General features: G+C 35.7%; 4 protein-coding genes and 1 pseudogene across 4 annotated transcripts; 1 reads left to right on the top strand and 4 right to left on the bottom strand.

Annotated features, from left to right (window-relative positions):
• Positions 1–4,147: 4,147 nt before the first annotated feature.
• Positions 4,148–6,448, bottom strand: LOC113344654 (D-xylose-proton symporter-like 3, chloroplastic). Its single transcript, XM_026588581.1, has 9 exons — positions 6,216–6,448; positions 5,703–5,767; positions 5,446–5,505; positions 5,307–5,347; positions 5,153–5,226; positions 4,979–5,059; positions 4,763–4,861; positions 4,520–4,657; positions 4,148–4,404 (listed from the first exon to the last, which is right to left on the bottom strand). The coding sequence occupies exons 1-9, from the start codon at positions 6,411–6,413 to the stop codon at positions 4,270–4,272; spliced, it is 891 nt and encodes a 296-aa protein (XP_026444366.1). The 5' UTR covers positions 6,414–6,448; the 3' UTR covers positions 4,148–4,269.
• Positions 6,449–11,305: 4,857 nt separating this feature from the next.
• Positions 11,306–12,139, bottom strand: LOC113344606 (G-type lectin S-receptor-like serine/threonine-protein kinase At2g19130). The gene has a single exon (XM_026588545.1). The coding sequence runs from the start codon at positions 12,137–12,139 to the stop codon at positions 11,306–11,308; it is 834 nt and encodes a 277-aa protein (XP_026444330.1).
• A 3,198-nt stretch (positions 12,140–15,337) lies between these two features.
• LOC113344524 (metalloendoproteinase 4-MMP-like) lies at positions 15,338–16,535 on the top strand. The gene has a single exon (XM_026588467.1). The coding sequence runs from the start codon at positions 15,439–15,441 to the stop codon at positions 16,507–16,509; it is 1,071 nt and encodes a 356-aa protein (XP_026444252.1). The 5' UTR covers positions 15,338–15,438; the 3' UTR covers positions 16,510–16,535.
• A 251-nt stretch (positions 16,536–16,786) lies between these two features.
• On the bottom strand, positions 16,787–19,068 carry LOC113344667 (annotated as a pseudogene).
• Positions 19,059–19,973, bottom strand: LOC113344605 (G-type lectin S-receptor-like serine/threonine-protein kinase At2g19130; the record flags this gene model as incomplete). The annotated part of the gene is made up of 1 exon (XM_026588544.1): positions 19,059–19,973. A coding segment is annotated over exon 1 (822 nt), but the record flags the coding sequence as incomplete, so codon positions are not given.
• Positions 19,974–23,177: the final 3,204 nt, after the last annotated feature.

Here is a 23,177-nt window from a genome sequence, read left to right as displayed (position 1 = left end):
GACAGTTTGTGGTTTTAGAGAAATATTCTGGTCTAAAACTATGACTTTTCTTCTCCTGTTCGGCGAGATGAGTATCACTCCGGATGATGCAAAGATAATCACGTCTTGCTTTGAAAGGAAAGGCTGTGTTTGAGGGTTTCAACAATTCTATGCCTTTTGATCATCTTTTTGTCCTGGCGAAAGACTGTCTTGGGTGGGGAAAAGATGAAGCAGGTGGAGAGTTTGAGATATTCTGGAACCAAATCTAGAGCTAAAAGGCAATTTAGTCAACTGGTTGAACTTAGTGAAACAATTAATATGGCAAGGAAGATTAATTTGGTTTTGAAGGATAAGTTTGGGGATTCTGACCGCAAGAATTCTAGTGGAGAGGTGGTGATGGACGCAAAAAGAGCTAGACATACGGCTATAGCTTACTTGTTGCACACTCTTGGGACCCTCTTTTTCTATGGTTTCTCAGGAAATAAAGTAAATGATTGTTATTTGCAATGGTTGGATACTCTCGGTCTCGATCCGGAAACAAATGAGGTACCTAGATAATCGTGGGGCACCGCCCTCCTGGCTAGTGTGATGGACAATTTTCAAAGCTTCTAAGTGAAACGAAACACAAATTACCTGATGTGTTGCTCTTAGTCAGGTACCTTTTTTTTTAATATAACAAATGTTTATTTATTTTACTTTTATATATTGGTTTGTGTATAATATTTATAATTCTTTTTATTTTACCGTAGTCATGGGTTTATGACCATTTTAAATGCTTGAAGTCTTCTCGGGATACAAAATGACCTCTAGAGAAACCTACAGGAGGAAGATACCCCTTTGTAGGGACCCAACACAAGGCTAAAGAGACGGAAATGGTCGAAATGAGGAAAAAGTTGGATGCTTTGACAATTGATGTTGTGGATTTTTATTCATATTTGAAACTTGATGAGGATGTAGACGATATTCATATTTGAAACTTGATGAGGATGTAGACGATGAAGTTGGTGATAAAGTATTTTTTAAGGTGGCGACTTATGTGAGACCTTTGGTTCGTCATTTTGGATCCTCGCACAGCGCTTCGCCAAATTGGTATTGTCCAGAAAATTGTACCTGAAGACTCCCGTTTTACACTGAGCGTAGCCAACTACAAATTTAAGGAAAAAGATGTCATATTGGACTATGAACCAACACCGTTGATCGAGCATTAGAATGCTCGTTCCGAACAAGTAAACCAAATGAGTAGAAGAGCGCTTGAATCTTCTCATGGGACTTCCGAAGCGGATGCGAATTACATATGATGTGAGAAATTTGGATCCAGAGGCACAAAAGCATTTCAAGAAGGGAGCGAAAGAGAGTTCGAAATTAAAGACATCAATGAATGAAGAAGATGATTAGGAGAAGATGGTGGTACGTATACTACTAATTATGTTTGTATATGTTTTTTTTTAATTATCTATGAATAATTAAAATATGTGTATTTGATATGAAAAAATAGGTTGAACGAGTTAATTGGGTGGCCAAGGACATGACCCGTATGATTAATTCGGGTGAGAAGTTAACAGTCCCTGAACAAAGATTACTCAGGAATCGAGTTAAAGGCATAATAATCCCTGAGAAAGAAGGTTTATATGATTATGAAAAGGACCGATCAAGGAGAGGTAAGAGGTCTAGGTCTACTTCTTCTAATGACGACTCGGATACTCCCTCCAGTGAGCAAGTTCAATCAAAGCAAGAAAAAGGTGGTCGAGGTGGTTGAGGTGGAGGTAAAAAAGGTGGTCGTGGTCGAGGCGAAAAAGGTGGCCGTGCTGGAACAAGTGCTTGAGGTGAACGTGATGGATGTAAAAGGGCTCTAATTCAAGGTAGCAGTGGAAGAAGTAAAAAGGCGAGAGTTGTAGAACAAGTTGTGAAACAAGACAAAGATGACGATTTGGATTCGTTTTTGCGCTCGTCTTTGGGGAAGGAATCAAGTGAATGAATTTTTACTCGCTTTTTAGGATTTTACTTCATGGATTTTTTATTATCTAAGACTTTGTCTATTTACTATTTTCGTTGTTTGGTTATGGATTTGGATGATGAATATTTTAACTTTGCATGTATGGGTGAATGTTAGTCTTTTCATTTGTCTAATCTAAAAAAAATAAGTTCAAAATAAACATTGTTGAATTTTTTGTGCACTTTCGGCTAGGTCGATGCTTCATATACGCAAGGCGACAATGCATATAATTGTTGTCAAATAAACTTATACAATTTTTCGGTTAGAAAATCCCGGCCGTAAATAAGACAACGGTAAGAAAAGGCATCTGAATAACATTTACGGTTAGGAAATACCTAGCAGTATATTACTTTGGTCGCACAAAAAAATATGAATAGTGGTTACGGCTACATATCCAGGCCGTGTATCATGATTATGATTAGGTCTCCGATCCGTAATTCTGACATAAATTTGCAACTCTAGTTTACGGCTCGGTCGACCTTTCTAGTTCCTGATCGTAAACTTGTTACGGTTAAAAATTGCCTAGCCGTATATTACTCTGATAAACACAAAAAAGGGCTCTTAGTTATGGCTACATATCCAGGCCGTAATTCTGACAGAAAGTAATAAATCTTATTTACGTCCAGAAATACTAGCCGTGTATCCGACACACCACAAATCCTGCAGGTTTATACAGAATTACGGTTGGGTCTTCCTTTCGATTTCCTATCCGTAAACACCTATAATTTCCTTTTGTACCACATCATATCGGCTAACTTTTTGAAATTTGAAAAATAGATCTGTTTGAAGACTTATCTATATAAGGTTCTAGTTGTTCAACCACTTATTTAAACTTGAAATTACTCCACCTTCATATAACCTCCCATTCCAAATCAAAATCACACCTTGTACATCAATAATCTCCACCAAAAGTCATACAAACTCAATGCAATGTACTCAAAGGATAAATCCAACTTTACTTTGGAAGAAAACTTATCTCGTTGCAAAATTTTTGTACTATGCTATCCAAAGAGGGGAGAAGAACGAAGGAAAGGTGGTTTACCAAGTCAATCGTATTGGAGAAAGATTTTGAAATTTTTTGTAGTGAAACAGGTAACACTAACAACTGCGATGGGGTTGAATTGTATCTTCGATTTTCTGATATACGCAAAAAATTAAGTGGAAGAATATATGGATTTACTTCGTATGCACAAGCAACTTCGACTTAGAGGTGAGACTGATGGAGAAGTCATACCTCAAGCTAAGAAGGAATGGAGAAAACAGAAAGGTTATAACTTCAACTTTGAAGGTCAATTCGCCATCATCAAAGACTTCTTGATACATCGAAAAGGATGTTATTAAAACTAACTTTGTAATGAGATCTATTAAGTAGCATGTAATGGGTTTTATTGTGGTATAATTAATGAAAGTTGTACTAACTTTCAAATCGTAGTATGTATTCATGTTGAAAATCAAAATTTCTTAACTTACATATTCATTTACGGATGGGAAATATATGTTATCCCTGCCGTAATAAAGACTCGGGAGATTCTGGGAAGAATAACGGCTAGAAGTTCTTCATTTCCCGTCCGTTTTTCTTATTCACTGCTGGGAATTCCTCATATCCCAACCGTAATCACTTATTTACGACTGGTTTGACACAATTTCCCAGCCATAACAGGTAAAATTTTCATATTTTTCTCTGATTTTTAATGGATTTGAATCGATAGAATTGATACTGGGAGTTGATTATAAGGTTATTCCGAGTTTTGTGACGAAAGATTTCATCATTTTTCTTCAAATTTTTTCAAAAAATTTCACCAAAATCACCATTTTTCCTTCTTCAAAATCAAAATCAAAATCAAGATAAGTCAAGTTTTGATTTCTAAAAGTTTAATCATTTGATTTGTCTAATCCATTCACTAATACCGATTAGTTAGTTTAATCAATTTAATTAGTACTAATCATATTAAGGATAGATTAGGTATTACATAAAATACCTGGATAAGGGGCTCTATGCGTTGTTATTTCATGACCTCATAAGCCCCCAAAATCCAAACGGTTTTACAACCCCGATGATAGAATTCTTTATTTTTACATGTATTTTCTTAAATGCGCACCCGTTTTAGAAAAAATGATACTTTTATTTTCAGATGTTTTACTTATCTAATGATTTTGATCCAATAAACTGTGAAAATTATCATTTTATTTATATATGCATGGATAGTTTCACAACAAATTCAAGAGTCCGAATTTAGTAGTGTACATACAAATGAAGTTTTTGTTCAGCGAGGTACTAAAGCACTAAAGCTAAGCTTTCACTTCAAAATCTTTGATTCAATTTCCTCCAGGCTCAATCCTTTAGTCTCTGGAACGATGAAGATCACAAAGAGAAGAGATACTAAAGCGATACCGGCAAACAGTAGGAAAAGATTATCAGCCCCCAATGCTTCCTGCAAAATTTAGCAAGCATGTAAGTTAACAAATTGGTTATGTGACATTTGCAAAACTACTGACCAACTGGTTCAGTACAAGAAGACAAGGATTTCAAGAGAATTGTATCAATACCTTCAATGGGGAAAATGCAAAAGTTACAAGCGCATTTGCACCAAAATTTGTTAGAACAGCAAGACTAATCCCACGTCCTCTTGTGCGAATGGGGAAGATCTCGGATACCATTAGCCAACTTATTGGTCCAAAAGATATCTGTAGAGAAATTAAAGTGTGTGCGTGATTAATTTAGTATGCACAAAAAATGCGCAACAATTGATACTCTCGAATTTGAATCAATATACTATGCACAGTACAGACCTGGTAGCAGCCAACATAAAGAAGCAGAGCAGATACAGCTACCAGAGGATACCCCTGGAGAATTTTGTAATATGCTGAAAGAAACAACAATGAAGCCGTCTGCAGCAGACAAAGGTAGACATGGGAAAATTCTCCTTAACAAGTCTTAAAGTTACAGGGCATAAAGTGGAAACTGAATGGAAAAAGACGGAGACTAAAATGATGGGTGGTACATACAATGCCAGTAACACCTCCAATTAGTAAAGGTCTCCTCCCAAGATCGTCGACTTTTAGGACAGCGACCCCTGTCATTAGAAACTGCCAAATATCCAACGAAAATATTATTGCCATGAAAATCAACTGAGATTTGTAAGTTTGGGTCGTGAAAATATAATAGAAAAAAAATTATACCTTAAATAGACCAATTACAACTGAAACTCTGGCAGCATCTGATGCAGCAGCAAATCCAGCAGTCTGCGATATAACTTAACAAGAAAAAGATTAGCAAAATTCTCTTAACAACGGTGATTAATGAAATTCTTTTCAAGCTATGAAGTCAATGTACCTGAAGAATGGACCCTGCGTAGTACAAAACACTTGGCTGCCCTGTACAATCAACACAAGACAATTTTTAACTAAACCATGTTCTGGGGATACTTCATGTGTACTAGACTATGGTAACAGAACCGAGTTGCAAAACTTACCACAAGACCAAGCTGTATGGAAGATAGATTGAACCATGTTGTCCCACTAAGCCCTGGAGACTGTGAAGGGCGCAAATATTGATACGAAATTAGTACATTAAACAATGTATCATAGCGTCTCTCAGGCGTGAAATCATGAGGTAGCACCAAAATGCTAAAGCAGCAGATTTGGAGGAAAAGTATAACTACAGTATTACTACAAACAAGTTTGTACACCAAACTGCTAGGGAAGCAGATTGGGAGAAAAAGTAATATACCCGCAAAGAGATGGTAGCTCCTGAGGTAGCACCAATATCATACCCAAATAGTAAACCACCAAGAGCTGGAAATAAAAACCTGCCAACTTTAGCACATTATTCCTCCGAAAGTGAAACTTAGCCTCCTCTCAAAATCCAGGAAAGATTGCATTATGCAAATGAGGAAAATACAAAATCTCCAACTTTGTAAGAAGCAATGGTAAATACTCAACAAAAGTGGCATTATACAAATGTGCAAAAATGCTCAAGGTGTTGCAAGGCACAATTTGAACAACACCAAAACCAAATATGCAAAATTTCTGTTACAAAATGCTCTCATTTGCAGTATGCAAAACTTCCCGGTTTCGAAGAGCCTGATTCATTGCAATCTAATAACAATCAAGCTTGCAGATTACTACAAATTTCAAATTCTAATCGCCCATTTCTTAGCACCCACCTAACCACACCACACCAAAATCAAAATTAAGTCATTTATTAAACAATCTAACAACAACCCATGTTTCAATTCCATACCTTTGAGTATTTTCTGAACTCCAATCTTGTCGGAAGCAATGACATTCTCTGGAAATTCAAATTTTTATTCCTCTTCTGTAAGAAATTAGAAGATGAGACGCTTATTAAAGTCATGGGTTTTGATTGGGATGATATTTTTCTATGTGAATTGAAGAAAATTGGTGAAGTTGCAGTGGTTGCAGTAGTAGTAGCAGCCATGATGTTTTGATGAAATGTTCTCCACACTGAAAAATAATCAGCGAAGAAAAAGGAAGAAGAAGATGATTTAACGGCTGAGATTGTTTCGGTTTCTAGAGATTTTATTGTGGTGTTTGTTTAAATAATGGAGTTAGATTTTATTGTGGTGTTTGTTTTGTCGACACGTATCGGATTTCTGATTAACTTAAGATGTGATAATGATTTTGATTGCCGTGATGCGTTGAGTTGGAATGTTAGGTGGGGCCTAGTTAGGAATTCGAGGTAAGGGTAGTATTGGAGTCGGTATATGTACGGGAATTACATGGACTCAGAAATCGGATTCGGTCAAAAATCCGGTCAACGGTCCGTTGTTCAGATAGTAGTTCGGAACGGCATACGTACGTGCATATTTGTTTTGTAAATGTGAGTTCGGCATTTAAAATTCGGCTTACATATATGATAAATTGATAAGTATAATGACCTTATTACGAGACTAATTTTATTTGTATATGATTTATAAGATGGAAAAAAACATTTTAGCGTGATTATTTAACAAGAAGTAAACAATTTAATCGCATAAATGTATTATAAAACGAGTTTATAGACTTTTAAACAAAAATCAACAGATAAAACACTGGCTAAACAACTACCACTAGAAATTTTTAACTAAATAATTGTATTTAAATATGAAGTATATACAAAATCAAACAAAAACCAATCAACAGAATTCTGGTCAAAGAGTTACCTATGAGAGTACTAGTTCGGAAATATCATTTGGATTCGGTCAGCTAGGATACGTTCACGAATTATTCGTGAGGTCCATATAATCCACGAACTAGGTTCAGAGTTCAAATAGTTAAGAAGTATTATACGGATTCTGTCAGTTCGGATACGTTCACGAATCTTTCGGGGATGATTCGGAGAATTACTAACTAGTACGTGGGGGTGATGAGAGCACGACAATGTGGTTGTAGAGTAAATCTATTATGTCGGTATATACAGTAACACAACGTGAGGCACATGACATTACAATTTCGGAGTGGTCCTTGGGAAAGGAACATTGGCATCCACATTCACTTGGAGTAAGCTCTATGGTTAGCCTAAGGCCTGGACTAAACCAACGGGCTGGCACCTGACCCGTGATGAGCCAGGAGTTGGTTCAGATTCAGATTGTGATTCGGATTGATAAATACAAAAATTATTATTAATGTCACAGGGTTTATGATCCATGAAAGTGCGTTCTAATTAAATTTTCAGGGTTGTATATAAAGAAAACTATATAATATTTCTACCCTAATCTCCTAATAAGATTATTCTTCTCATTTCTCTTATCTTTCCTTGTTTCATCTGTAATAAATTAATTTGATCTATACAAACTATGACTATGCATCCCATATCAATTGATTTGCATAAAATAATATGTGTATGTCTGTGTATGTGATCGATTATGTTTATTTATAATAGTCGTGGCTTGGAATCATCTGGGAAAAGTGGAGATGGAAAAGTTCCTTCCCACACGATCACTTATATTCCGACCTGGGAAAAGAGGAGAAGTCCAATTCGGTACGCTCAAAATCGGGCCAACCCAGTTCGGGCCGTTCCAAACTGTGGTGTCTTGTTCAAGCCAACTTGGTTTTGGTGTCCTGTTCTAGGTTTTGACTGTTCGTGACCAAGGATGTTCTAGTTTTTGGTTGTGTACGACCAAGGTTGTTCCGGTTTCCTCTATACACAAGGGAACCAAAGTTTGAGGTATGAAACTATAATGTGGGTGTTTACATTGAGTACTTACTAGGTTTATTTATTTGTTTTTAGAACATGCCTAGTGTTGTTTATTTTTTTCTTAAGATAAGTTCATATAATATAAACGGTCATTTTAAATTATGATTGTTGATCTTGATTCTTAAGAATTTTGTCTTAATGTTATTTTGTTCTCTTGAATATGATATTGACTTTAGTTGAATGATGTATTTTGTTTATTTGGTTGTACCAACTCTAATGTATTTATTTGGAGTTTAGAAGTACTTGGACCATTATTGCGTACTTGATATTGTCTCCCCAAATTTGAATGTTTCGTGGAATGTAATCCACGTGCTCGACTATTAAAGAGTCAGTAGTTTCAAACCAGTTGCAAATAAAATTACGTAAATTCCAATTTTTGTGGAAGAACTTATAAAAGAAGATATGAGTCAGAAAATTTCTATTTCTCTACTTCATCAACGATATTAATGAACTAGTATATGTTGAAGTACGACAACAAGAGAACTATCTTTAGTAATATATTCAACCTAAAGTACGTGGTTGGCATGTGTAGTGAGATTCTCTTGGCATGTTGAGATAAAGAAATTTCTCAAATTAAGCTAAATGTAGTAAAATTGAAAATGGAAAGAACCCCGAAGTAGTGAGGGTTAGACGTACCGACTCATATAAAGCATATGAAAAGAGACATATATATCATGAGACAAAGATGTATTTTTTTCCCAGCAGTAATGACACCAAAGTACATGTATCAATTGAACATGGGATGAAGCTAAGATGTAATTTTAGCTCTCACCAAAGAGTTGGGAATGAATCTTCTTACCAGTAGTGGTACAAGCAATGTAATGCGGGTACCATAGTAGCAACCAATTTCCATAGAAAAGTCATAATTTAGACATCTTATTTCAGATTGGATAAAGAAAGAACCAAGAAATACATGGAAAAGTATGTACATCAGCTTAGTATCATCATAAGTTATGCACATAACACATAAGACATACAAGATACCTGCTGAAAAAGGACTAACCCTCCACCAATTGTGAATGCCTTCAAACTCGACCCTTGAAATGCCTCCCAGAAACTTCCTTTCGGATGCTTCATCAACATAGGCCTATTTCAATGACACTAGAGTTTCTTCTAATTGCTTCTCAGATACTTTATCACCAGCATGACGACCTCTCGGTCTGCTTAGTCCTGCAATGGATTTCTCTTTGTACTCCTGTAGTGATGCTTTACCCTGAACTGGTCTTTGCTTCTCAACAGTCTTTTGATGTTCCATAAATTCCCCCATTTTAAATCCTCTAGAACTTCCTCATTCTTGAGCTAATTTTCTAGCCAGTCTTGCATCATTCCTCCCTGGAAATTTTCTCTTACCACCATCATCATTGAGAACTAAGTTTACATTTGGGTTTTTTTTGGGTATCTGGTGAAGAATTTGATAAACCTGGTGAAAATGGTCAAGAATTTGGTGTTAAGGGAGAATAATTGTATGGTGACCTTTCAAGTACTTTTTGATAAATTGTTAATAATTCTGGATCATATTTGTTCAACATCTTCAAAATATGATACAACTTTAGAAACCGAACTGTTTGCCATGTTTTCGCTGCCAATCTGTACGAACCTGTCTTTCCAAATCACCATCCATAAGACCACTCTCCTGGCCTCCTCTCTTGGCTTGCATTATCAATCCAACATAAGCGGCTACTTCCTTGTTGATTATAATGAAGCGTTATAAAAAAACATAATTACGATAAATGCATTCATTTTCTGTGAGGTTGTATTTTGCACCATGGACCTTTTTTTTTTACCTTTGCCTTGACTTAGAGATTGTGAATCCATATTATAAGAAATTAAGAATTGTAGAGAAACTGTGATTATTTTAGATTTGAAGAAGATTGAGAAATTCTGGTGTGAGTTGAATTGAGACTGAAATTAGCACTTTGACATACCCATAATAGTTGCATATATAACAAATATGAGGTTAGACATGTGCATAGAAATAGGCCTTGGTGGTAGGAAAAAAGTCAAAGTGATTACGTACTCTAGGGAGCAATTTGAATAATGGAAGCTACAGTTTGATGTGGTGTTTGTTTTGTTGACACATATAGGAATTGTGATTAATTTATGATTAAAGTATGATTTGACGATGATTTTGATTGTGATTGTGCGTGTTGCTGGAATGTGACGTGGGGTGGTGAGAGTGGGACAACGTGGCTGTGGGGTAAATATATTACTAGTATATTACAGCATGACAATTTTTTGGGTTGGTCAATCTTTTCGAAAGAAGGGAAATTTTGAAAAAGGAAAATCCCAAAGAAGCAAAATCTATAGGAATTCTATTTGATTACTAAAATGAAGATTACAATATCCTTTACTGTAAAAGGAGATTGTAAATTTTTATTTGATTACTTGAATGGGATCAAGGTTTTAATTTCTTGAAAAAATAAGGCTATTCTAAAGAAGGTAAAGAAGATATTGAAATCTTGTCCAATTTTTTATGGTTTGTTTGTTCATAGAACTGTAAATGCAGTTGTTGAGAAACTAGCTAAAGAAGATATTGAAATCTTGTCCAATACCCGGTTAGTATTAGCTTGGATTTCAACAAACCAGCCGACACCCCTCGTACTCCTTCCGATCTTTCTGCATTCATGAGCAAAGAAAGAAAGTGAAGACATGAAAACAACAAAGCAGAGTTTATTGGATGGCAGTCACGAAAACAACATTCACAGTGTTGTTTCTTTGTATGATGCAGTATCCCCTGTCAAAAGGAAGGCAAAGGTATATTTACCTCTTTTATTAGCTTTACGTCTCTTGAACAGATAGATGTATCCTATGACGCACATGACACTTGCCAGCAAAACCAGAACAGGTTAGATGATCTTCAAAACTGTCGCCTTTCTGTTTCTTACTGAAAATTTGGAAGACGTAGTAAGCACAACTTCATTATAGGCATATGGCTAAAACATCATAACTTTTGGAGGAGCTAGGGTTGGACTACCTCACATGCAGATTGCTGCCAGGGTTATGATGTGTTATCATTTTAAGTATCTACAGTGTTATGTGGTTGTGCACTCACTATATAAACCCCAGGAAGTGGGACACTATTCTATATTGTTGGCATATATATATATATATATCTGCTTCTAGTAACATATGTATTACTTACATGCAGCAGTAGAAACAGGTACGAGACTGCTAGAGACAGGTGAAGGATTGAGGATTTCCGTGGCTGCTAGTCTGAGATAGAAAACAATTGTTGCATAACGAGATGATGTAATATTATTGATATTTATTATATCTCCATCCCACAAATGACATCGATAGTCGAAAGCATAAGCACTGCAAGAACATGTAGCCTCGCAAGCTGATTTGCATTCTTCAGCGCTATCTATTTCTGAATACAGGGGTTTATCAGGCAATCCTGAAGTTGGGATTGGGGAAAACCCATGTTTACTCCCACATTGCAAAGGCGTGCTCCTTACACATCCGCCAGATGAATCTGTAGGAGATCGTGGGGCAAAGCCCGGAAAACACTCACAGCTACCATAGATATCCTGCTGGTTGCAGTTGCCAAAAGGACCACAAATGCCATAAACATCACACAATTTGGGTTGAGACCAAAACAAATTCCATTTTTGTCTTGTTTCTATAACAAATCTAGATATGATAGAACTGTTGTAAAGTGAATAAGTGAAGTAACTCTCATTTACATTCGAAATGTAACTCTCAGGAACTAATTGAAAGGTTTTTGATTCTTCATTCCACTCCCCACTTTTCCAAATTTGTTCGGAGTTGTTCCGGTATACAAAATACTGACTTGTTCCACTTGAATCTGATTGTAAGTTGTAAAATCCCGTGGCTGGATCTTCTCGACTTCTCCATGAAATAAGTTTCTGACTTTGGTTAGGTCTTTTATTGAACCCAACCAGGCAACCAAGTATCAGTTGGGTTATCAAAACTCCGCCAATACACAACATTTGGATTAGAGCCATCTCTTAAAACAAGATTTCCATTATCACCAAGGACTACTTGAGTTGTATTCAGTGTATTTGGTAGACCAAATTGGTGTTTTACTAACATTATTAAGTAAAACTAAGTTTCCATCTAAAAAATGTGAATTTCAAAGAAAATGGATCAAGAATAGGTGTATCTCTATTAGCAACCGAAACAACAGTTTGAACAGACACTTTTTTGTACCAAATACCTATGTAGTGATTCTGAGACTTGCCTGGTTTGAAGAAACCCAACTCAAAATTTCCTCCTGTTGATATAATAGTTTGATTTCCAGTTAGAGAATCGCCAGAAGAGATTGTATCCACTGCTACAACTGTATGATGTCGTTTACTGCCCATGACAAAACCAAAAAGTATAATACAAAGATGAAAAATCCATGAACTGTTTCCTATTGTATCCATCTTTCCACAAACCATAATCAGGCAAACCCAGAATAATCAAATGAAATAAAAGCAATTAGACATAGCTTCCTTCTTTTTCACTGAGTCGATTTAATGCAAGTTATGACCAAAATGAAAGTTAGAACAAGTTTTTGGTGGGACAAAAGAATAGACACATCATATTAGTTTATTGATGATAGCATCGCCTGCACTTGTCTTCTTTGACTCGTTATAAAGTATGTGTTCATTGTTCTTCCACGTACTAAACTCCAAGCCAGAATAATGGTGCTGACTATTCTTCTGATGGGGAATTTAGGAAGAGCGAAAGACCAATTTCGTATTTCAATTACTACTATCATTTTTTCAGAGCGAAAATCTCCATTACAGAATGTAAATGTAGACCTACATAGAGAGAAGTGGAGACTGTGAAGGATAATAGTCTCACACTGTTAATGTCCCCTTAATAAATTTAAAATATAATATGGAAGGGTCACTCCACTCATTGCTAATTATTTTTGAGTTGGATGCCTGCAGAGTTTAATTTGGTATCGGAGCTAGGCCCTTGTGTGAGTAGGCCCGTGTTCATCACACAACCAAACAACAGTTTTGATAACCGATCCATCTTATTGGGAAGGGAAATTAGACGCAAACTCGGAATAAGAAATTTTTTTATCCTTTTTTTTCTTTCCACTTTTAAGTCTTTTATTTCTACTAAAACTCTTTATTTCTTATTATTATATCTTCATTTTTTCTCTTCAATTTATTTTTACCCATAAATAATAATATCTAACCCGTGGAAATAGGGTCGAGATCGTCTGTGCCACTGCTTGTGTGTGCCCTATGTGCCATACCAATAGAAACACGCCACATCATTCCATTAACCATGACTAACTAAATAGATTTTCTATATACTGATAATATCTTTTTTAGTCCATAATTGATTATCTTTCCTAAATGACTGCTGTTATATATAGAAAATCTAGTTAGTTAGTTAGTTATCGTTAATGGGAGGAAATATTTGGCGTCATTCTATTGGTGTGGCACATAGGGCACACCCAAGCAGTGGCACAGACGATCTGGACCCGTGGAAATACAATTTGGAAGAAAAAAACGTTGACTCATAAGGAAAGCTGACATACTGAGGAAGGAAAATCCCTTCCCTACAATTAGGGATACCATGGTGAGTTTCCGCCCGGTGTAAGGAAGGGATGAAAACATACCATATTGAGGTTGCCTTGTGATTCATATTCCTCCCCTACAATTAGGGGATAGGGAACGCCTTACCATAGTAATTTAGTATATCATTTGGAATCCAGCTAGGTGCAACTATTATGGGGGGAGATTTCTCTCATTTCTCCTTGATAGAGCTCACAGTATCCGTACTCAGTATCCATAATAAAGTAGCATTTAAGGTCTGTAGGATCGAGTAAGAGAAAGGAGAGCACAACGCGGAAGCATAAACGATTACATTGATAATCAATTTTGGTGTACAAACTCTCATAGCTCACAAGCCTATTTATATTGTTAACAAACTTGACGACCACTCGAAGCACTTTCCTAACAAAACCAAACTCTAAATAAAGGACACTTCTAACAACGTAAAGAACTTCTAAACATAGTAATACTCTCTTCTGGAACTCTTCTAAAACCAAAAAAATAACTTATTTCTCAAGTTTACTTCATCTTCAAGTATTACACAGTGTCAACTTCAACTAGTTGTTTCACCGAATCCGAGTGAACTTGTACTAGTTGCTCCCAAAACCAAAATCTTGGTTTACTATTTCCAACTAGGTCTACCATTAATTAGTCTCTATTTCCGATTTGTAGATGATGAACTCAAAAAAATTCTGGGCGGGTACACGATCTCAAGATGGACAAGCAAGGTAGTGCTTGCTTCTTCTTTTTTTCCACCCTTTACTTTGCTAAAATCCCAAACAGTGGTCAAGCCAAAGAAGTGATGACAATGTTTGCTCAAATTGTGTTATCATAATTTTACTATTTTTTATTTCAGTTTTATTTTATTTTTTACAAATAAACTAATTACCAAATAAAAAGCATCTTTCAACAACCAAATAAGTAAATAGATAATGAAATTATGATGTAAGACCTTCCAACAAATTGTGACTTAAACCATGACTATGAGACACCCCGTCTTAGATAGATATTCCTCAAGTGAACTCAAACAGTCGACTTCAGTTCTGACTTCTCGAAAAGATGAAGACTTCTTTAATTGTAACTTGAAATCGATATATTTCAAATTTCAGTAAACTCAACATTATCGTCATCTCTTTAGTTGAAATCCCCAACTATATTTTGGGTTCTAGTTCGGATTTAGTTGAACGAAACAGTTACAAAACTTTATGATTTTTAACTAAGAAAAGTAGTAGTAGGTTATATAGTTAAACAAGAATACATATGTTTAGTCCACCCAATTTTCTCTTTTGCAGGTAATATATAGCTTTTACAACCATGCGTTGATATAGTGCAACACGTAGCGGATGTTATTGTAGTACAATAGTAAAATCTGACACCCTTACCCGGTAATGGTACAAGTAATTACCAATAACTTATAACTTATGTTTGTTAAAAAAATAATCGAATGTGTGTATGTAAAAAGTTTAAAACAAAAAAATACACATAAAATTACAGCAAGAAGCAATACTAGTAGGCAGCTGACCCACCATAACCAAACGATGAAAGCCAGAATCTTTTAATATTAAGAACACAAACACAAGAAAGAATCTCTTCAAAACATAAACATCATTTCGTGTTCATTCAGTCTTCTCAAGTTTATCTAGACAATCAAACTTATTCTCTTATTTAACAAACTAAAACCTTCATCTCTTCTTCATGTAATTCAACCCCAAATCCGATCGGAAAACAAACGCAAGAAAAAAATGTTTCAGAACGTCTCATTCTTCGTGTTCCTCTTTATTACCATACTTCCTTCATTTCCCGCCAGAAACATGCCTGATTTGGTAACCGTTTTACCTGTCAATCCTACTGACATGAATTACACATGGAGCACGTTTCATAAGTTCTTGGATATTCGTCGAGGCAGTGAAATCATTGGCATGTCTGAGTTAAAGAAATACTTCCATCGCTTCGGATATCTACCGGAAAATGATACAAAGTTCACAGATATTTTTGATGAAGGATTAGAATCAGCTGTTACTCAATATCAATCGAAACTTGGTTTACCTGTAACCGGTAAACTAGATTCCACTACCTTATCTGAAGTTATGTCGCCTAGATGTGGTGTAGGAGACAACGGTGATATCAATCATAAGTTACATGTAACAAAACACTACACGTATTTTCCTGGTAGACCAAGTTGGGGTAGAACCACACCATTGATGTTAACCTATGCTTTTTCGCCCCATGATCTCATCGACAACGTAAAAATATCAGACGTTCGAGCTGTGTTTAACCGATCTTTTGCGAGATGGGCGTCAGTAATTCCAGTTAACTTCACAGAAACGCAAGACTACAAACATGCTGATATCAAAATTGGTTTTTACAATAAAGACCATGGAGATGGTGAACCATTTGATGGCGTACTTGGAGTGCTAGCGCATGCGTTTTCGCCAAAAAGCGGTCGTTTCCATCTTGATGCAGCTGAAACCTGGTCTGTTGATTTCGACTTGGAAAAATCAAGTGTAGCTATTGATTTGGAGTCGGTTGCGACACATGAAATCGGACATGTCTTAGGGTTGGGTCATTCATCTGTCAAAGAAGCTGTGATGTATCCTAGTTTGAATCCTAGGAGTAAAAAAGTAGACCTGAGATTGGATGATGTTAATGGTGTTCAAGTCCTTTATGGTTCCAATCCAAATTTCAGTTTAACTTCTTTCTTACAGTCTGAAACTACTTCACCTAGTAGTAAATCATTTAGTTTAAGAGGGCACAGATTTAATCCCATGCTTTCAATTTCTCTAATAGTTTTAGCAGCATTCTTTTGTATATAGAACTTTTTTACTATTGTAATTTTTTGATTTATATACTCAATTTATGTTATGATTTGGTTGTTGTGAATTAGTGAGATGCATGGTTTGCACCATAAGTCACAAGTACAAAAAAAAAAAACTTTTATGTACTAAAAGTCTTTGCCATGTACAATAGAAACAATCATATAAGCCCATCCCACTAAAAGAAACAACAACAATAACCAAGCTTTTAGTTGCAAACTACAGTCCTGAACAAATTGGGGTAGGCTAGAAATGAAATCCATGGCAAAGTCAGAAAAAGAAAACTGAAAATAAAATAAAATCCGATAGCGAGATGATTCAATCATGTAATACAAAAAATATCGAATTATTCAGTTACGTAACATATTCAAATGTTTAAGAGACGAATCTGTCAGTTTTTTTGAAACATTCTACCGACCTTCAACCGCAGTTACAGTGACATTGTTATTTGAGCAATGATTTGGTTGAAAACCAGACTTATCTGATGATGCTGGGAAAGTATAAGGAGGTTCTTTCGGAGCTGGACGATCAGTTTCATTTCCGAGCATGTTATCCACTTCAGCCATGGTTGGTCTATCTATTGCTCTATTCTGAACGCATAACATACCAATATGTATGCATTTTATCACTTCTGACGGAGAATACAAATCACCCAAACCTTCATCAACAACCTCTGACCATTTTCCTTCATTCCAAAGTCTCCAAGTCTGGAACACAAATTTCAAATTGTGTAAGATAACAATTTATAACATGTTAATCCATTGTTGAAGAGTTGATAGATAAAAGTACTTACATGAAGTAGGAGGTTCAAAGGTTGTTCAGGATTGTAAAAACTGTTATTTCTCTTACCGCTCACAATTTCTAGTATCAGCACACCAAAACTAAACACATCTGACTTTTCTGAAAACGTGCCTCCCATTATATACTCCGGAGACATGTAACCACTGCATTTGATCGTGAAGACACGTTATATTACAGATTGATGAGTGAGATGATTTATCAAAATTTAAGAGGATTAAGGAAACATGGAGCTCACACTGTACCAACAACCTTGCTGGTATTAGCTATCGCCTGGTCACCACCAAATATACGTGCCATTCCAAAGTCTGAAATTTTTGGGATCATGTTTTCATCTAATAGAATGTTGCTGACTTTGAGATCTCTATGAATAACTCTTAAACGAGAATCTCGGTGAAGGTAAAGAAGGCCCCGAGCAACCCCTCCAATAATATTGATGCGCTTATCCCAATCTACCTGTGCTTTCTTCCTAGGATCTGTCGTCAGTACAGATATTCTTGGATTAGCCGCGTTAGCAATTTGATTTGTGATTAATCTAAACATACATGGAAAATATAACTTCAAAGAAATTTTCAGAATGTTTCACATGCAAGGCTTCAAGAAGATCTGATAGCAAACTAGAAAAGAACACGTACCGAATAGAAATGCATCCAGGCTTCTCTTGGGCATGTATTCATAAATTAACATGTATTCTTTTCCTTCAACGCAACAACCCAACAGTTTCACAAGGTTGCGGGTGTTGAAGCTTATAGATCAATACAACCTCATTCTTGAACTCTTCAATACCCTGCGCTGACTCTGTAGACAGTCTTTTCACGGCTATTTCCTCCCCGTTTTGTAGTTTTCCCTGAAAACCATCCTCCATGTAATGCTTTAGCTATTACGAACATGCAATAACTTGACCATTATTCTTATAATAATCAACCACAGGTAAGCTTACCTTATAAACTGGCCCAAAACCTCCTTCGCCCAATTTATTTTTCAAGCAGAAGTTGTTTGTAGCAAGGGTTAAACAAGCAAGCTTAAATATTTGCAATTCCTGTGTTTCTCCTTCTGTTTCACCATCGACGAACATGTTTGTATTTGGAGAGTCGTTGTATGTAGACTTGGATTTCCACAAATCAGTCAACACCCCTTGAAGTCCTTTCAATCTTCCTGGGTATATCATGAACAAATGAAGAAAGTGAAGCTGGATGATTAGACAACATAATTCATAAAAATAACTAGGCTAATTTTATTGGTGACAGTCGCAAAAACAATATAATTCATAATATGATGCAGTATCCCCTGCCAGAAGAAAGGAAAAGGTGTATTTACCTCTTTTATTAGCCTTATTTCTCTTGAGCAGATAAATGTATCCTAAGATGCCCATGATAGTTCCCACCAAAATGAAAATGGGTAAGACGATCTTCCAAACTATCGCCTTTCTCTTTCTGGCTGAAAATTTTAAAGATGTCGTAAGCAAATAATATTTCATTCTAAGAAAGGTTAAAACATCATAATATCTTGTGGAGCTAGGGTGGGATGACATCACATATTACTTACCTTGAGCAGTAGAGACGGGTACAGGACTGCTAGGGATGGGTGCAATGCTGCGAATTTCAGCAGCTGCAAGTCTGAGATAGAAAGTTGTTGGTCCACCAGACAGTGTAAATTGATTGAAATTTATAATCTCTTTATCCCAAGCTTTCATCGGCAATGCAAGCACATGAACCCTCGCAAGCTGATTTGCATTCTTCAGCGCCATAGATAGGTGAAATTCGGGGTTTATCAGGCAATTTAGAGGTCGGGATTGTTAAAAAACCATCTTTACTTTCACACTGCAAAGGAGTTCTCCTGACACACCCGCCAGTTGAATCCCGGAGATTCCAATCTGTAAGAAAACGTGGGACGGAACCCGGCAAACACTCACACTTCCAAGTATCCGGGTTACAGTTGCCAAAAGGTCCACAAGCACTATAAACCTCACACAACCGTCTGGGTTGAACATACAAGACATCCCACAAACGCTTGCTTTCTGACCATTTAAATGACTTGATTTGGCCAGAAATATCCATAACAAATCTATGAATAGTAGATTTGTTATAAAGTGAATAAGTATAGTAACTCCCGTTAACATTTGAAACAACACTAAAATTGAATTCAAAATTTAGTCTCATCTCAGGAAGTGAAACGAAAGTTTTTGAAGTTTCATTCCACTCCCCAGTTTTCCAGAATTCTTCGGACTTGTTCCAATATATAACGAGCTGAAGTTCTCTATTGGGTCCTAGTTCTTGGTTGTAAACGCCCGAGGATGGATCTTCTCGACTTCTCCATGAAGTAAGTTTCTGACTTTGGTTGGTTATTTTACTGAACCCAATTTTTCCACCAGGTAACAAGGTATCAGTTGGATAATCAAAACTCTGCCAAATGACAACCGATGGATCAGACTCATCTCTTAAAACAAGATTTCCGTCATCACCGAGAACTACTTCAGTTGTATTCAGAGTATTTGAAGCTAAACTAGTAGACCAAACTGGTGTTCTACTTAAATTATTAAGTAAAACTAAGTTCCCATCTAAAAGTGTTAACATTGAAGAAGATGGATCAGTAATAGGTGCATCTCTGTTCGCAACCCAACAACAGTCTGAACTGAGAACTTGTACCAAATACCTATATAGTGATTCAGAGACATATTACCTGGTTTGAAGAAACCCAATACAAATCTATCACCCCTTGATATAATTGTCTGATCTCCAGTTAGAGAATAACCTAAAGAGATTGTATCTGCAGCAATTGTATGACGGGGTTTGCTGCACAAGACAAAACCAAAAACAAGAATAGAACGAAAAAGCCATGAATTGTTTCTTAGAGTATCCATCTTTATACAAATATAATTAGGCGATGCCAAAATACTTATTTTTTTTTTTTTGATAAAAAGATGGTTACGTTAAGAAAATAAATAAAGAATGTACATATATTAAACCCCATATAAGACTCACATTTAACAGCTACTTGGTATGAATAATAGTCTCCGGGTTGAAAAGAACTTGACCAACATGTAGAAATTTAAAAGTCTCCGGAATACCCAAATGAGGAAAGCAATTGGAATAAGCATTCTTTTTCTCCTATTGATTGAATAGAATGCAAGTCATCGACTTTTTTTTTTTATGGTTTGCGTTGATGATCCAACGTACTTGTTGGGACAAAGAAATAGCCAATTACGGTGCCAAAATCGAAAGAAAAAATAGACACTTACCTACCGATATACCACCTAGTGCAATTGGTTTCTACGCATTCCTCCTTTGCTCTGATTATTTACACCTTGCAACAATGAGGATTCCGCTTATAAACAAATTCAGAAAATTGGACAAGCACTGGCATGCACCCAACCCATTTTCTAACATAACACATCCACCAGATAATAAGTCCTAGAATGCAAACCCTGTACAGGTAGTAGGTAGTCGATATGTGGCACAGTCTTTGTAATTTAGTAACAGGTCACAAATTGATATTCTTCAAAATGTTGAACCAGAACTCTTTGACGAAACTTGTAGAATTCTTTCTTTTTTTCCCTTGTCAAATGCATACTGTGTGACTGTAGAAATGAGGTAGTTTCGACTAATTCTAAGTTCTTGAATTAACAAGTGAAAATCAGAAACTAGCATTACTACTTCGTTCTTTAAGATTCAATACTCCGAATGTTTTCAGTGATTTTAAATTCTTGAGGCGAAGGAGATAAAATAACAATCACGCAAATCCGAAATAATCAAAATGAAAGGAATGAGTCCCATCAACTCAATGGTAAGCCATGGATCATTTTTCTGTGGCTGTGCATTGAAAGAATAATCAAAACGAAAGAGAAATATTCATTGGTGGGACAAAGAAATTGACACATACGTTACTTGATATATCGTCTAATGCAGTCGGCTTCATTTACCCACTCCTCCATTTTGTTTCCATTTCCACTTTGCTCTGATTATTTGCACCTTGCAACAATGAGGATTCCGCTATCCAACAAATGGAAAATAACCACAATTAAAAAAAAAAAAACATTTCAACAAGGAAATGACATTCTGTAACCCATTTCAGGAAAAGGAAATTTAACATTATTCTCACCAACAAGGACTTATGAACCAATTGCACTAATAGAGAGTCGATTTCATCTATACTAGCAGATTTTTTTACATGCGTGTAAACCGTTTGATGAAACTCCTAGCAGAAATAATTTTTTTCTTGTCAAATGCTTCCTGATTGGCTGTAAAATTGGGGTAGATTGAACCAAGGTACTGGTGTTCCGCCAGGATAGTGCTAGCGTTGATTGCCGTATCGTATCCTTAAATCAAGAATTTAGTATTCTTCTGGTGATGAGTACAGGAAGATGGAAGACCAGTATCTCTTTCATAATTTTTGCCGATCGAAAATGGAGACGGAGGGTTCTGTTTGGTGAGAATGGATCGAGATTCCTAAATTTATACAGTAGTCATCTTTCTAACTCTAAGGCCTAACCTTATCAAAGCCCATGAGGCACAGACCCACTGTGTAAAATTGTTTTTTACATCTAGCACATCTAACTAAATACTTAAAAAGAACCATGTTTTAAGGCGGGAAAAAATTTAGGCATACAGATTTATTTTCCCAACTAAGGCATGTTTATAAGGGGTGTCTAATGGTTGTGCAATGACTTATATGCCTTTAAACAGTTTATATTACTAAATAGCCCTTCTTCTCAATTTGAAAACCAAAAATCAAAATCAGTTTTAAACTTACATATCTTCTCTTTTTCAATTAATTTTAATGAGTTAAATTTGGACCTTGGTATTCTCCATCAGTAGACTTCACTTTTTTAACACTTTTAGTAATTTTCATTTTTTTGGTTGATTCATCCTATGAAAAGGATGCGCAATAGAAAACATACGTAATAAAAAGCCTAACCCCTAAATGTGTATGATTTTAAGTATTTTATGGAAAATCAGTAACACGTTCGACTGATATGATTTTTTGAATATGAGCCGAACTTGGAAAAATATATGGTCCAGCTGATACGATATTTAGAGTGAAAACCGAACCTAACTCTCAGGAGAAGGTTCATCTTGTAATGAAAATTTCTTATTAGCTGAACATTTAACTAGTAAGTAGGTTGGAAGTTAGAAATTATAAGTTCAGCCAATAACTATTTTATTCAGAGTAAGCCGAACTGTTCATCTTCTGTAGTATACAAGTTAGGTTCGGTTGATAATTTCAAGCCGAACCTATCTCTGCTTCGCCGAACTTGGGTTAAAAAAAACATTTTTTTTGTTGATTTCAACCTACATAAATGAAATTAAACATAATCTGGAAGTATACTTGTCTATTATTAGCATTGGGTTTCTCATCATTGTATTCATCTCCAAGATTTGGGTCATAAAAATACAAGTTTTTCCTCACTTCCCCTTCTTCTTCTTCTCCAAAAAAAACCTAACTTTTTTTTCTTCCACAAAAATTATCATCAACAAATTTTTTTATAACTTAATTATCTTAATCACTAATCATTTACATTAAACACTAATCAAAATTATTCATTATTAACACTAATACAGAAAGTGTAAATTTTCCATTACTAAAAATATTTGGGTAAGGGGCTATTGGATTTACTATTTCCAACCCGTATTTTGTCTTTATTCAGTACATCCTGAAATTTTCTTGTATTCCCTAAAACAGGATTCCTTAAAAAACCTAGACAAATAAAGTTCCAAATGGTGAGAAATTCCTCGCTTCATATTTCTCGAAATAAGCCAAACACAAGTCAAGAAAAATAAAATTTAAAATTCAAGCTCAAAGAGCATTAAAAATTCATAACTTATAGAAATTGCAAATGTGATGCGAAAATGCTTTGTATCCGGAGAAAAATC

This window comes from Papaver somniferum, unplaced genomic scaffold (genome assembly GCF_003573695.1).
Source record: "Papaver somniferum cultivar HN1 unplaced genomic scaffold, ASM357369v1 unplaced-scaffold_79, whole genome shotgun sequence".
Lineage (NCBI taxonomy): Eukaryota > Viridiplantae > Streptophyta > Magnoliopsida > Ranunculales > Papaveraceae > Papaver > Papaver somniferum.
This window is presented reverse-complemented; position numbering and strand designations above follow the sequence as displayed.

Bases quoted from the DNA above. Each gene is read 5' to 3' on its own strand.
- LOC113344654 (XM_026588581.1), bottom strand. From the start codon at position 6,413: ATGGCTGCTACTACTACTGCAACCACTGCAACTTCACCAATTTTCTTC. The intron at 4,658-4,762 runs GTCTGTACTGTG...ATTTCTCTACAG, and splicing joins TTTATGTTGGCTGCTACCAG to ATATCTTTTGGACCAATAAG. The intron at 4,405-4,519 runs GTATTGATACAA...TAAATTTTGCAG, and splicing joins TTGCATTTTCCCCATTGAAG to GAAGCATTGGGGGCTGATAA.
- LOC113344606 (XM_026588545.1), bottom strand. From the start codon at position 12,139: ATGGCTCTAATCCAAATGTTGTGTATTGGCGGAGTTTTGATAACCCAA.
- LOC113344524 (XM_026588467.1), top strand. From the start codon at position 15,439: ATGTTTCAGAACGTCTCATTCTTCGTGTTCCTCTTTATTACCATACTT.